Source organism: Aptenodytes forsteri, unplaced genomic scaffold (genome assembly GCF_000699145.1).
Source record: "Aptenodytes forsteri isolate BGI_AS27 unplaced genomic scaffold, ASM69914v1 Scaffold46, whole genome shotgun sequence".
Classification (NCBI taxonomy): Eukaryota; Metazoa; Chordata; class Aves; order Sphenisciformes; family Spheniscidae; genus Aptenodytes; species Aptenodytes forsteri.
This window is the reverse complement of record NW_008794774.1, coordinates 7,380,437-7,396,576: the sequence shown is the minus strand read 5'-3', so window position 1 is coordinate 7,396,576 and position 16,140 is coordinate 7,380,437. Positions and strand designations below refer to the sequence as shown.

The following is a 16,140-nucleotide window of genomic DNA, read 5'->3' as shown; positions in this document are numbered from 1 at the left end:
AGGGGTGGTGGGGGTGGTGTAGGGGTGCCTGTGTGCATGTGTGTGTGTCTCTCTCTGCGGGATGGGGGGCAGTCTGCACCAGTAACTGCAGTGGAGCTGCAGCCTCAAGGGCTCTTATGTCCAGACGCCAGCAACTGGTGAGACTGGGATACAGGAGTCACCTACTGTGCACACTGACCATCTATGCCCCATTGCTGGAGGGATCCATACTGTATGTATCGTCCATATCCAAATATCGTACGTATATTCCCACTAGTAGACCTCCATCAGCCAGAAAGCGGAGCAGGATGGGGCCTCTGGTGCTGTTTTATGTTCTTGCGAGTGCTGTTTGTCTGCGTTATATACACATAAGCACAGGTATGTGGTGTACGCGTGTGCTGCATGTGCATGTACCTACTGGGAATACAGGCACAGTCTTGCCACTTGTCAGACCTGGGGTCATGAAGCTGTGGCAGCCTCGCCTCTCTTGGCTGCAGAATCCAGCCCAATTCCTGTAGCAAAATCCACTAACAGTAAGTTTTTACCTGAGAACAATCAGCCTTGGCTATTGCCGTAGTAGCCTGGAGTACATTACGAAGACTGTCTCCATTTTCTTGGATCAGTAGATAAGCCAGAAGAAGAAAAACATGGATAGGGACTTGAGTTGTAACAGGTAACAGTGATTTCACTGAAGATAACCAGTTAGTAACTGCAGACTTCTCTTTCATGAGCTCTATGATCTTCCAGGTTGTATACAATGAGCTATAAGAGCTGGTTATGGGGAAAAGGAGTTTGCAGGACACCTGAGAACAAGTGAAACAAACAAAATTCTCAATCAAACAAATACGGTACCATGAAAAAATAAAAAAAAAAAACCCCCAAACTAATCCAGATCTGTCATCCAAAACAAACCTTTTTTTTAGGGCCGCAATACAATAAATGTAAAGAATAAAGTGCAATACATTTGTTTATAATTCTTTATATGAATTCTTGCACTAAGGATGTTTGAATGGGTTGCTAATTCCCTGTTCAGGAGTTCCCCCTTTTATTTGGCATCCATCATTCCTGTTCCTGCTGGTAACTGCAGTGCTGCTTCCTCACTAAAATGGACACAATAACACTGGAGTACATTAAAAGCTTCCATTCCTGACAATGACAGGTGCATCACAAAAGTTTAAGTATCATCTACATTATTTTAAGGAAATTCTCTTAACTTTTGATAGTACTTAACAAAACACCACAGTTTAAATTAATCCGACTTTACATTTTTTGTTTAACCGCTTAACTTCTCAGAACAAAAATGTTCTATAGATGCAGTCATGGAAGATAACATTGAGAAGCAGGAAAATAGTAAAATACAAATGAGGAATCCTCCTAACTCAGGTTTTTATATATGCAAAAGTATATATATATTTTAAAGCTCCTGCAAATTAATGTAGAAGTTCAAAGTTTTTCATTAAAACAAAAAAGCTTAATCCAAGACAAACCATCTCTTTCCTAATAATTGTTTCCTTAGAAAATGCAGTGTTTCCAGAAATGTCTTTCCATTATCAAGACAGTAATTGGCAGGCAGTAATTAGATGAAGAACATTTATATAAAACTCAGGTCAAGAAAGTATTTGAAAAGAGGTCTCCAAATGAACATTAAAAATGGAATTCAGACTCCAACAGGGCAGGGCCCACTCACCTTTAAATTACCAGGGAAAAAGAGATTTTGGGTGGCAAAAACTGTTCTCCATAAAACTGCAGAATTTCATTTTAATCACATTGTTCAATGCAATGTAAATTTATTTTGGCTAATGGAAGGTAGAATGCCCCTGTACTTTAGATGACCTTTTTAAAATAATATTAAAATTAGCTTATTCCATTACTTGTGCATTACAATTACTGTATGTGAAAATTCAGCAGTTTATAATGCCATCTCTCTGCTGGCAAGATCACTTGGAGCCAAAAATCTCTTCTGGATACAGTTGTGAAACTGCCATACATTGATGAAAGTATTTAAACTTTATCCAAGGACATACAGTGGGCTAAGAAGAGCTTCAGGATCTGTGAAGTTGTACTGTTTAGTTGCCTGCCCCTACAAGATCGTAGGACTTGAAATCAAGATCAGACTATTACAGGTTTGTTTGGTTTTTTAAAAATGCCTGGAAAAAACTGCTAAAATTGGTAGAGCCTGAAATATCATCTTGATATTTCCCATTCCACATTACTTTCCCTAAGGTTTTGCTACACAATAGTACTCACTCCCTTCTCTCTTTATTTCAGCTGCATGAAAACAAGCTATCACCACATTTTTATTTTAATGCTGCACCCCATTCAAGCAGGTTAGGTAGGAAATTTCAGTCTGCCAACACTGAAAGATATATATAAAATCCCTCAATGGCAAAGTAGAAGTGCAGGTCAGCCACGTCCTAAGATTTTTCAAAATCTTGGGACTACAAGTAGAACAATTCCCCATTACCATCACTGCCAAAAAAAAAAAAAAGCCCTTGAAGAAAATACAGCTTTTGGGTGTGGTTAAAAGCAAAAAAGAAGCATACCAGCTATGGAAAGGCAGCCACATACCCATTAAAGACTATGAGAACCTTGCTAGGGCACACTGAGATGCAGACAAGAAGGTTAAGGCTCCACTAGAACTGAAATTGGCCAGAGATGTCAAGAAGAAGAAAGGGTTCTTCAGATATGTGAGCAGTAAGCAGGAGCACAGGGAAGACATAGGCCCATTACTAAACAGGGCTGGGAAACTAGTTACAAATAATGCTGGCAAGGCAGAGGTTCTCAATACCCTCTTTGCCGCTGTCTCTACTGGCATAGCTGGACCCCAGATCACAGGATCAAGCAGCTACGACAACGCATGGTTGACCCACCGGTAGCGGCCCTCTGCAAGGGCTCAACCCACATAAATCGATGGGCCCAGAGGGAATCCACCCCAGGGTGTTAGCAGAAGTGGCTGACATTGTTGCAAGGCCGCTGTCTATAATCTTTGAAAAGCTGTGGCGATCGGTGGGCATCCCTGATGACTGGAAGAGGGCAAATCTCATACCCATCTACAAGATTGGCCCAAAAGAGGACCCAGGAAACTACAGGCCCATTAGCCTTACTTCAGTCCCTGGGAAAGCGGCGGAACGAGTCCTAGAAACTATTACAAACCAAATGAAGCAGGTGACTGGGAAAACCCAGCAGAGATTTACCAAAGGCAAATCATGCCAGACTAACCTGATCACCTTCTACAACAAAATAACATCTTCTGTCAACAGGGGGAGAGCAGCGGATGTTGCTTACCTGGACCTTAGCAAAGTGTTCAACACCGTTTCCCACAGCCTTCTCCTGGACAAATTGGCAAATTGACAAATTCCGTGGTCTGCGAGACGGAAATTGTCTCACAGGCTGCACTCAGAGGGCGGCGATCAATGGTTTTTACTCAGGCTGGCTGCCTGTCACAAGTGGGGTCCCCCAGGGATCGATACTGGGCCCCATGTTGTTCAACGTCTTCATAAATGATCTGGACAATGGGACTGAAAGCACCCTCACCAAGTTTGCTGATGTCACTAAGCTGGCGGGTGAGGTGGACACGTCAGAAGGGAGAGCCATCTTTCAGAGAGACCTGGACAGGCTGGAAGAGCGGGCTAGCAAGAACTGTATGAAGCTCAAAGGCAAGTGCAAAGTCCTGCATCTGGGACAACGTAACCAAAGAGCCCAGCACAGGCTACAATCCGTGTGGCTGGGGGGGAGGCTTGCTGAGAGGGAACTGGGGGTCCTGGTAGACAACAAGCTGAACATGAGTCAAAGCGCTGCTGCAGCATCCAAGGCAAATTGGATCCTGAGCTGCATCTGCAGGCGCATTACTAGCAGAGGTGGAGACATGATCATCCCACTTAACTCAGCGCTTGTCAGGCTGCACCTGGAGTACTGGGTCCAGTTCTGGTCCCCACAATTCAAAAAAAGATGCAGACAGACTGGAGAGAGTCCAAAGGAGGGTGAGGGTCAAAGGGCTGGACAACCTGCCCTATAAGTTAGGTCTTTTCACCCTGGAGAAAAGAAGGCTTAAGGGGGATGTCACCACACTTTTCCAGTACTTGAAGGGCAGCTACTAAGAGGACAGAAGCTCTCTCTTCACAAGGAGCCACATGGAAAGAACAAGGAGCAATGGCCACAAGTTGCACTGGGAGAGGTTTCGTCTTGATGTAAGAAAGAAATTTTTTATGGTGAAGTCGCTCACGAGAACAAGGGCTAGCGATTGAGAGACTTCTGCCAGCCACTTGTAGAACGCTTCATCCACCTCTTCATCCTGGTTGGGTGATCTATAACAGACTCCCAGCAGGATATCTGCCTTGTTGTCCTTCCCCCTCTTCCTTACCCATAAACACTCCACCTTATCCTCATCACAATCGTTGAGCTCTAGACAGTCAAAACACTCCCTAACATACAGGGCCACCCCACCGCCTCTCCTTCCTCACTTGTCCCTTCTGGAGTTTATAGCCATCCATTGCAGCACTCCACTCATGGGAGTCACCCCACCATCTTTCTGTGATGGTGACTAAGTCGTATCTCTCCTCTTGCACAATGGCTTCCAGCTCCTCCTGTTTGCTGCCCATGCTGCGTGCATTGGTGTAGATGCACCTGAGCTGGGCTATCGATTTTGCCCCCGACATTGGCATGCCACCCCTAGGCATTCTTTCAGAGCAGAGTAAGGAGTGTAGGCTTTACTGAACTTGAAAACATTTATCTTTCATTAGGAGTACAAATGGGCTTGCCTTTTCAGATTTGTGGAAATGGAAGACAAAGTTGGAGAGGGATTCCAGGACATGGAGACACGGCAGAACTCAGAATTGGCGTCTTTTCTGTCTCCAACTTGTCCCATCACCACCCTCCCTACACCACGTAACAGCAGTGTAAAGCAGAAAGGGAGCTTAGCTTCCACAGCGCTAAGAACATCTTGATCAAAGAGACTTGCTGTCACCTGTTCTCAGAACATATGGGACAAGTGGGTGGAGGGCAGCTAAGTGGGACATAAGAAAATAAATAAAAACAAAAAAACAGCACAGACAGAAAGATCCAGGATAATGAGCTTAAATTTGATAAGTGACAGTTATGCGCTCCATAACTCTCTTCAGCCAAAGGAGAAAGAATGGTCCCCCCCAGCCACATACGATGGTAAGGAAAAGGATATAGATGAGTAGAATAAGCAAGTCTGAAAGAAACAAAGTAAGTATACATAACCTTGTTTTCTACTAAGTCCTGTTACTTGATTAATAATGCAGGTGAATTTTTTAATCTATACGGTCTCTAAAAGTAAAAAAATCCCATCTCCTAAGTAAAACAATATCTAGCATACAAACACACTTCCTCTTTACCAGTAGTAAAGTTTAGTTTAGTAGTTTTATGGACTATATATATTTTTGAGTGTTTCCGTACAACATATTACACAAAGAAGCTCACAGATGTAGTGTCTTTCCCAAGCAGCTAGGTGTAATGCAGCAAAATTGTTAAATGCATCCCCTGCCTGCCCCAAAAGAAGGAAAAAAACCTTGTAACTTTACCAATTCCTTTTTATCCTTCACATCTTTCTCCTGTAATATTCCCAAAAGATTTACAGCCAGCTGCTGCCTGGTAGTTCCAGAATCATCCTCTGATATGCAGTCCCCAACTGTTGTAGAAGATAAGATCTGTAGCACAGGCATCACCAAAGTAAGGGCTGTGGTTGAGATGTTCTGGGTTTCTGAACAGGAAAGGAGCTTGTAGGCTATTTAAGACAAAGTGGGGAAAAACAAAGATCACATGGGGAAAAAAGAACTAACATAATTTGTACTTCTAGGCATGACACAAACATTTCTAGGGAACACTCTGGTCGAGCAAAGTAACAGTCCTCAGAATTACAGTATGTGCATACTAGAGTTAAAGTGCAAAAGATATTTTGGTAAAACTTCAATTCTATTTAGAGACCCATATATTTCTGTTGCTTATAGCAGAGTACCTAATGGCAACAAGAAATACAATAATGGAAAGTAGCACAGTCCTTTGCTTTTACTGGAATAACTCCACTAATCAAAACTGCTAAGTTGAAAGCTCAGCCAAACATTGCCATGACTGTCAGGCCTGCTCTCTTAAGATCTGTCAAAGGAACCATTCAGGATGCATGAATCTCAGTTGAGAATAACCTGTTGTTCACTCAAAAATGAATCAGATAAGCTCCAAGATAGCAGGGAGCTTAGAATACAGTAACATCCATTGAAAAAGTCAGTGTAGGAGGAAAATTTATCTTTATTGCCATTAGATCAAATGTTACTTTTTAAATTCAGGAAAATCCTGCTTATAAAAAAACATTTCACCACCCAAACCAACTGCAGGGGAATGCAGTGCTTATTTTCATAAACATGAAGAAACAAAGACAGTCTTAAGAGTGTGGATTCCTCTTTCACAAGGAGAGCTTTACCTAGACTCAAGACAGACTTTTGCTGACTTTCTGGTGTTTGCAGCAGTAGAAGCGCTAGCCCAATTATACACTGTTCCACTGGAAATACCTACAAGGAAAAAAGAAAGATGTTCAAGTCATCTTTGTTTTTCAGTGGCATTAAACAGTACAAATGGGCAACAACTAAAACTGTGTAACAAGTTTCTTCATGAATCAGTGAGTGCACACACAGCAACACAGCACATGCAATGAAGAATATGAATAGTGTAACAATAGTATTTTAACTGAATAACTACAACATTTTGTTACTTTGTTCACACCATTTTAGCTCAGTTTAAACCAACTCCCATACTAAGAGGTTAACTGATATATACAGAACCAGTTAAGTTTTGCCTTCTGAAGGTCTTCAACCAAGAAAAAAAAAATAGAAGCTTTTGAAACAACACTGGTCACTTGCAGATGAATGCCATGTATCAATGTCTCTAAATACTGTCTTAAACATGACATTCTTTAAATTTAATAAAAATATTTTATTTTTTCCCCATGAACTCTTACCTCTTTTAAGAGCTCAAAGTTGTCCTCTATTAAGGAGATCAAAGATGAGCATTCTCCCGTTACATTTAAACACACTTCACAGAAGCATAACAGTTGCAGACAAAACTGGGATAACTGAACTTTCCAAAACACAGGATACCGCAGTAGGCTGAGGAGTAACTCTTGCAGAAAAAACAAGGCTTCTGTAACTTGCAGTAAGTCTTTAAGCTGCAGAGAGGTAATTAAAAAACAAAACAAAACCAAAACACAATCTGGTTTAGTTCCCCTTCCCTATCTATGCAGAATTGCCCAAGTTTAGAATTAGTTCTATTAGCCCTGCAATGTTTCCATTGCAAATATTAACTAAGACTTTGAAGAAACACATTTATAAACTAAACCCAGGAATTTCTTACCCAACTTCCCTGAAAAAACAATAGATGAACTGCTATTTAATGTTTTGAAGTAAAATCAGGAACATGTGAAAGAATAAAAGGATTTCTTGGTAGCTCGTGAGAAAAATCCATTTTTCCTCAAAAGCAATAGCAAATTAATTCAGCTCTCAGGGTTCTCTCAGCAACATAAAACAAATTGTGTGGGGATTTCATCCAGCAGGTAAATACTCTTGTAACAGAAACATCCTGCTCTATGATATTTCCTCTGTAATGTAACCAAGATTTTAACATATGTCTCAAAAGAGTGTTATCTGCTTCTGGGGCACCACATAATCTACCTACTACAAAAATGAAAAGCTGAAGTGCAATACCCAAAAGTAGTATCTCCATACTTGGAAGCCAAATAAAGAGGTTTCATGAAGCAGATGGCCTCAAAACCCTAGTGTGTTAGATGAGAGCATTTCTGCTCTTGAAAATCCTAGTTCCAGACAAACCCAACTGTTCCAATCCAAATTCTGGAGCCAGCATTAAGGATAACATCTCGATTTTTAGTCCCTTGGAACAGATTCTATGAATAATCTGTTCTAATCAGAAGCCTCATGTCCACTGAATTTTTCAGCAGAAAAGTCTGCAAGTGACGAGCTGTACTTTTGACAGCTTGGTTGATATTGTTAGACAAAATGACTAAGAAGCATTTCAGCATTTATACAATACAGATGATTAAATAAGGCTAAGCTTAAAGGAAGGATAAGAACCACCTGAGGTTCAGAGAAAGAAGGAGAAGGAATGACAGGTTATAAAACAGTCCACCAAACAGGCTTCTTGAAGGAAGTATTTCCTTTTCCATTGTGAAAGTCGTATCTCAGGCAAAACAAAAACATTCAAGTATTAATCTGAGTTTAAAAAAAATGCAACAGATTTCCTCCATGCCAATAAGCATGGAAGAAAGAAAGGTTCAAAACTAATTTTGTAAGTCTTCTTCAGTGCCATTTTTATGGCTAAATGTTACCGAGTCAGAAGCTTGGTCAGGATACAGCGTTACACTGAAGTTCAGGTAGAATCAAGACAAAATCAGAAATGTCCCCATGACTAGAAAAAGTCAGCATGTACCTGTCATCACAAAGAGTAGACCTGAACCAAGATAAATGTGTATAATACAAGGTATTATTTGTCCAAAAGATTGTGAAAAGTAGCTACCAGTAGCAAGAGGCTTTACTAGTAAAATTCCTCAGGAGCAAGATGCTACCAAATATCCTCATGTAAAGCCTATTTATCTTCACTTTATCAGCATCATCAAACCCTCTCTCTGGCAACACCATAGCACCTCATGTTTGACTGAATGTATTTGAAACTGCAGGTGTTGCTCTAATACTAAAGAGGAAGGAAAAGGTACATCGGTACAAAAAAGCTTAACCAATGTCACAGTAAAGCATGATGCAAAGCAGTGCTATTTACCTTAACCAAAACCCTAGACCCCTAACCAAAGGGAACAGAAAGACTAAATCCTTCGCTCCTAGCAAGATCACTGTGCAACTTAAAAATACATTCAAAAACTTCAGCATATTCCAGAAAGATTAAGTTTTGTCTTCAGATCCACTAATCCCTCTGTTACAAAGAGTGAGAAAGGAATATCTAGGAGTACTTAAATCATGCTTCTCATATATATAGTTTGTTTCATTTTAATATTTTCCATGTTAAGTTAAAAATTGCATGTTTTTGACAAATATCTTACCATTTAACAACATTCTCTCGCATGGGTATCTCTACAGTAGTTTACTGTATGTTAACTGAGGCAACTAGTGACAAATAATTACGGTAAACATGTTTCAATTTACACCTTACCAAGTATATCAGATTCTAACAATTAAAAAGTTTTACCTTCTACCAGAAAGAGCCAGTTAGATTTCTGTACTACCAACAAATCAGGTCTATAGGAAATGGAAGAGAATGCTGTATTTGCACACTTTAAAGGCAATAATACTACTATCATTGCTTTGATAGCATTTATTTGTAAAAGGTGGGGTCAGGCAACAACTGTACCTGAAGGTGTGGAATCAAATCACACAGAAGTTGAAGAATCTGGCATTCCAACACGGAGGGTGCTTCTTTGTGCTTTGGACCATGAGGCTGAAGTAAGATCTTAAGTAAACCCATTCGCAGTTCAGCATATTCCCGTAACTGAGATGGTTCACAATACAGGTATCTTAAAAATGGAGCCATTATGCCAACACATGAACTCTGTGCCCTGCAGTTCAAGAAATAAGTTTGCCAAGACTGCTTTCTACTGAAAACTTAACAAACAACAAGGAAAACCCAAGCAATGTGACATTCCCTGCAACAATTTACAGGATGCAATTAACAGAAAGGTGTTATGAAAGGCATTACTAAATCTCACAAAAACCCTGACTTACTAGCATGAAGTATTGTCATGAGACCTTATACAGCAGCCATACAATGAAGTGCAACTGTGAAAAGACTAAATATTTAAGCATGAATACTACTCAATATGTACTTGCAGATTATAACACTCTTAATTTTATTCTTTTTCCCCACCCCATCAATTCCAGAACGTGACTTTCCTTGCTGAGTGTCATGAAAGACTAGTGTGCCATTCTGAAGTAGCATTTGGACAAGTCTATTCAGAAATATATTTTTAAAACACATAAAACCTAATTTCAATTAAAAAGAGCCATCCATTCCTTGCTAGTTTTTGCCCAAAGGTCTTAAACAATTACATGAAACAGGAACTGCTTTAACCAAGATGGCTTCCCAGTAAAAAATTTATTACGAAACAATTCTTTTGGCTTGACCATGTTAGAACCAGCTGTTCTTCACATTATTAAAACAATCAGATAAAGCTAATGATCAATACATTAACAAATATACATGGAATCAAAATTAAAAGTCAGTTTTAAACAAGACTCAGCCCTGATGCAGAGCTTTACAAAGAACTCAGTAATAGATCTACATCAACATATGTGGCGCTTGTTGACATCGCACTTAGGGAAATGGTTTAGTGGTGGACTTGGCAGTGTTAGATTAATGGTTGGACTCGATGTTCTTAAGGGTCTTTTCCAACCTAAATGATTCTATGATTCTATATTTCCAGTCTAGAATTTTATTCCACAGAAACCTTTTCACAAAAAGCAGCAAGGGGAGTTTAAGATCTTTTCCTTTTCAGCAAGAACAACTCCTGTTTTAATTCAAAACAAGCCACCAGCAAAAAATTCACAGTCTATTCCATCATTCAGACATCTGACAGGATGCTTCACAAGTCCCAGATTTAGCAGCTGAGTGGAAGAACAAATCTGCAAACAGTATTTTAAAAATACTCTGATCAATTAAATTGAACAAAACACACTTATGCTTGAAGGTCTTACCGTTGATCATGTAGTCTAGGCCCACTAGAAATTTAGGAGGTTAATAAACTTATTTGTTTACTCAGAGCAACAGAATACAGAAGTCAATTTCACTGTACTATTACTCTGTTGGATTTGTATGAGTCTTCCAGAAAACAGGAGAAAAGAGATACTTTTTATCTGAAAAGCATACATATAGGTGTAAAATCGCTGAAAACATTTGGCTTTAAGGCTGCTACAGCATTTGATATCTTACACTGAAGCTTTATTGGACAAGTTCCTTGGAGGTAAGCATGAAGAAATGTTGAAATTGTTGGTAGCTTGGATATTTGTTCATTGTTAAACATATTTTATAATAAGGCTGTGCCACTGATTTTTTCTATTTTTTGTTTTTTAAATCAAGAAGCATACATCATTTCTAAAGACCTTATCATTTACTGTGAGATATAATTGTCTGTGCTTTCCCTTTATCATCCCACCATTTTGTATAGATGAGTTATACCTGCATACTAGTCATCTTTTTTGACTAAGCACTCAAAATTTAGACAAAGCAAATAATCAAAATTACTTATTTTTAAAAAAAATTTCCAAAGGTGCTATCAATTTTGCACCAATTTCCACAACCGCACCAATTTTTCCACAACCATAAAAATAGCAACATGAGTTAAGAAAAAACCCTATAAAAATCGATTTGATAGATTATTCTAGTATTTTATTAATATTCTATTTTAATCTTTAAATGGTGTCACTAAATTTTATAATTATCTTTTGCAAAAAACAGAATTTTCACTGCTTATTGAAGCTACCTTCAAGAAAAAAGTTACACTGATACGATTTAGTTATCTACATTTGCTATTTTTTAATGATTCATTCATTTACCTCTCTGGACACTGATGGAAAAATACTGTTATCTGCTGCAGTAGAACTGGCCAGCAATCAGGTCTGTTTTCAAGGACATTAATCAATGGATGAGGAGTGTTCCTGAAACACACACAAAAAAAATCACATTTGGATCTATAATGCAGAAAGCGAATGTGCAAAATAACTGTCTTCAAAACAAAAGCATCTGTAGAAATAAGACAATTTAACCCCCTGGTATTACCAACTCCCTTTACCAGCTTTGCCAAGGCTCCTACACTGTCAAATGAGCACATTTTATAGGAACTTCAGGAAACAAGATTAAAACAAAATCTCTATTCGAAAAGTCTTGGTTTAATTTTTTTTTTTTTTTTAAAATAAATGTCTAATGATCAGTGTTCAATGTGTGGCCTGATTCGAGTCCTTGGTAGCAGCACTAGGGTCTAGCAGTGCGCTGCAAGTAATACCCACAGAAAAACTTGAACCGCATGTCACACATCAGTCCAGTCTTTCAAGCATAGGTACAAACCTTCAGCACCTGAGACCAAACAAGGTGACCATCATCCCACTTACTACTTTAAATCTGCTCCCAACTTATTTATTTATTTTTCCTTGGTTTTTTTTTTTTTTAGGCAGTGAAAGAAGCAGGAAAGGAGAAAGGCTGGCCATACCACCAGCCTAGAGACCTCCACTTTACTGCCAGCCCTCTGACAATGGTTGCATTTGAAAAGGTCACTGAGGCCTACTAGTCATCTGTTCTTCTGATGAATCTATCACCAACACCTTCCCCACCTCCAAAGTCAATGTGTGAAGGCCATCTACACCACCTAGAAGTGAGACGCTTGCATCAAACAGTGACTACCCTGGTACAGTAGCAGGTGGAGGAAAAGCTGGGCCGGAGAGGAGCCTGAAGTACATAATTTGTTCTGTCAGAAGCAAAACCAAAGTCATTTGACGAGAGTAAGTTAGCCTAAGAAAGGAAAACAGAGTATGAGGGTCTGAACATTAAATTTCCTGGAGAGGTGGGAAATTGGAAAGAACTGGTGATGTGAAGGCAGGTTCATCACTACCTCCATCACCTCATTCTGGAGTTTACCCACTGTCCTTGCTGTGACTGGCCCCATATTCCCACTTGCCTGCTAAGTGTCCTTATTTCCCCCAGTTTCCTTTCCTGCTTCAGCCAACTACAAGCAGAGCAGTGTAGATTCTTCTCTGGGATACCAACAGCTTAAGAGCAGACAACCAGATACTTCCCTGCTCTCAGAGCAGAAACAACTTTCCTTCTAGCAAGAGAGAAAAGTTGGAAGAGAAGAGTCTGGCTAACTCCCACTGATCTGCTAGACACATGTGAGAGAGCAGGGCTACATAAATAAATGGAAAGGCAACAAATGCATGCACACCACACAAGGCTGGCAGCCATAGAGAGGGGCAGCATAAATCTAGGAACTGCAGATGCCGCAGACCACCGCCTTCAGTTTGGTTAACCATCTTTCCTGTTTATATGTCCAACAAATCTGTGCTACACACCAGAGAGACTTTCAGTCAGTTCTACCTATACAACACTAGATGATCTGAGACCCACCAACTGAAGTGGTACATCTCAAGAGAGACTGCCTCAGTTTCAGACACTTAACCATGCCTTTTAAATAAAATAGTGAGAAAGACTTGAGGGGGAAAAAAAAAAAGGAGAGAGAGAAGGACAGCACATATACCCACAACACACAGCTCTAACATAACATTAAGGCTCCTTGCGTGTGTTTACAGGCCAACTGACTTTCATGCATGTGAGCTCTCTCACTTAAAGGACAGCAGATATGGAACACTGCAGTGAAGAAACTGTTAGTTTTCTTGATATACTGTTAATTTTACTGTGGTGAGTGATATAGTCAAATAAGCCTTTTAGAAAGGATTTATAATGGTATTTGGTTTGTTATTGTTGTTTTAAAAACCTGTGAAGAGCAGAAAGCCCAAGATCTGAAGCAGTCTTTTTATTACAGAAAACAACATTCATTGAGACACACTCGTATTCAATAGCATCATGCTACGACACAGGCTTCATCTCGAGTAGCACCAAACAAACCCAGCTCCAGGTAAAGTGAATGAAATCTGCAAGAATCCCATAAAAGAATTAAAAATATATATCTATTTTTTTCCATCACATAGCAAATTTGAATTGCATAATGTGATGGTGTATTAAGGCTTCCCTTGAATGAGCTAAAGAGGTAATACTTACCTGCTATAAACAGGAATGTTTAGAGTTATGCTATGCCTAGTAAGATACTGTTTCTGAAAAAATATAATCTAGCAGACATATCCTTAAACTAAAAGAGGTGCTCCTTATTATGTTATTTTTACATTCTCAATGTTAACATTGTTTGAATTCTGGGCAACTGACTAGTTTTGAGGATAATCAGAGTAATAAACATCGCCATTAGCTGAATGAAAGGCCCACCAAGTTATGAAAGCTGGTGACAGAATATTTTACGTACCTAATGCCTCTTGTTTTCTTCACAATGTGGTCAGAATAGAGCTAACAACCAAGGAAACCGCAAATATCTACTTCAATAGAAGACAACAGTCAAATATGACAATATGACCCACTGAACTGTGCAGCTGTGTACCTCAGGTAAAAGCACTAACTGGTGTCCTTACATGCTACAAAACAATCTTAAGAATTCTGAGATATCTGAAGAGAAAATAAGTTTTGGTCAACTGCTTCTCTTCAAAAGCTTCAAACTACATTGGATCTTAAAGTGGGAGTATGTAGGAAATTTGCTCTGACTGACAAAGCACTTCCTGCCATGGAAGGATATTCACAAAGCAAAAAGCGTTGTTAATACGCTTTCAGACATCAAGAAGCAGCTTTTATTTATTGAGAGAGACTTAATTGCAGTACTCAGGACATCAGCCTATAGGCAGTTGGTCTAAACCAAGAGAATATTTAGAATATAACTTGTCAGCAAGAAGGTTAAACCCGATTCAGGTAATTTCTATTTAGACATGAAGACAACTGTGCCTTTAAGAAAACAGCAGAAATACACAGGAATGCAGTAAAGCCAGATAAAGAAAACCGTTGCTAAGTCATCTCCATATACAGACACATTAGAGCCTGTACACTACCAAGACTTGGAAGTATGACCACAAATCTATCTTCAAAATCTATTTGCAATGAACATGGCAAATAACACTAATTTATTGTAATAATACATAAATATGAGGAAGTAAATATTCTTAGTAAGGTGAACTAAATAGTGGAAATAATTACAAAATCAATAATAAAGCTGAAAAACCACAAATAGTGTCTGAGCAACAAAATCAAGGAAAATCACCACCCATATGGGCTAACGGAACTGAGAGCAATTACAAGGCTATTGTACCTACAGACACAAGGAAATTTAGCAATGGAACCTGAGATCTTATGTCTGGCACCTCTTTAATGAAGCTTCAAAGAGATTAAATTTAACACATTGTATTTATATCTTTATAAAATAATAATTAGTAGCTTTCAGCTTACTCTGTTAAAAACAAGGAAGTTAAATTTGGAGGTGATCTCGTGCTAAGATAATGAGACCAGAAGAATTAAAAATAAAGTAGCTGGACAAGCTCTTCAGGAGCAGATATATATCTTTCTGTCTGGATTAACTGAACAGCTGTTAAGTTAGTGCTGTCTTAGCATTTAGAAAAAATCACATGAACAAAAAAGTAAGAAAAGCAAAAATAGAACAAACTCTGCTTCCAAACCACTCAGCAGCATAAAAACATATAGTTTTGCACACTTACTGATCCATGTTCTAACAAATAGAACATTAGATGAGATTCTATTTGGAATTGCCAAAAATCACTCTTCTGGAAAGCAGCGTAGGTACCACTGCCTAATGGGTAGAGGGGAAAAAATAAAAGCAGGGGGAGGGGCACGGGTCACAGTAGATTTCAGTCCCAGCACTGAAGTCTTTTGCAGCCTATGACTGGGATAATTCCAGGAGTTGCACGTGCCATCTTATTTCAGTGTTGCATTCAGCATAGAGAAAATTTACCTCAGCTCTCTGCGCAACGTGCTCCAGTGCTCATAGTAAAATATTTTTCCTTATATCCAGTCAGAAACTCCTGGAGAACTACAGACCTGTTAGTCTAACCTCAGTTCCTGGAAAAATTATGGAGAAGATCCTACTGGCTACTATTGAAAGGCATTTAAAGAATAATGCAATCATCAGGCACAGTCAACATGGGCTCACAAAGGGAAAATCCTGTCTAACTAATCTGATACCCTTCAATGATAAGGTCACCCCCCTAGTGGGTGAAGGGAAGGTGATGGATGCAGCTTTTCTGGATTTTAGTAAGGCTTCTGATACTGTCCCTCACAGCATCCTTCTGGACAAGTTGTCCAACTGTGAGATTAGCAGGTTCATGGTGCACTGGGTGAAGAACTGGCTGGACAGCAGGGCTCAAAAGGATATAGTGAATGGGGCTACATCTGACTGGCAACCGGTCACCAGCGGTGTTCCTCAGGGTTCAGTTCTAGGGCCAGACTAGGGTTCAATATATTTATCAACGATCTGGATGCAGGAGTTGAATGCACCATTAGCAAGATTGCTAATGATACCAC

The 16,140-nt window shown here is 39.4% G+C and overlaps 1 protein-coding gene across 1 annotated transcript in view; it reads right to left on the bottom strand.

Annotated features, from left to right (window-relative positions):
* Positions 1–16,140, bottom strand: part of FOCAD (focadhesin) — a 121,917-nt gene that overhangs the window by 89,967 nt on the left and 15,810 nt on the right. Inside the window, exons 6-11 of the mRNA XM_009274297.2 lie at positions 11,559–11,660; positions 9,361–9,565; positions 6,950–7,156; positions 6,416–6,503; positions 5,523–5,725; positions 525–782 (exon numbers count right to left, since the gene is read on the bottom strand). Of these exons, the coding sequence (XP_009272572.1) occupies positions 525–782; positions 5,523–5,725; positions 6,416–6,503; positions 6,950–7,156; positions 9,361–9,565; positions 11,559–11,660 (1,063 nt within the window). The remainder of the gene's footprint in view (positions 1–524; positions 783–5,522; positions 5,726–6,415; positions 6,504–6,949; positions 7,157–9,360; positions 9,566–11,558; positions 11,661–16,140) is intronic.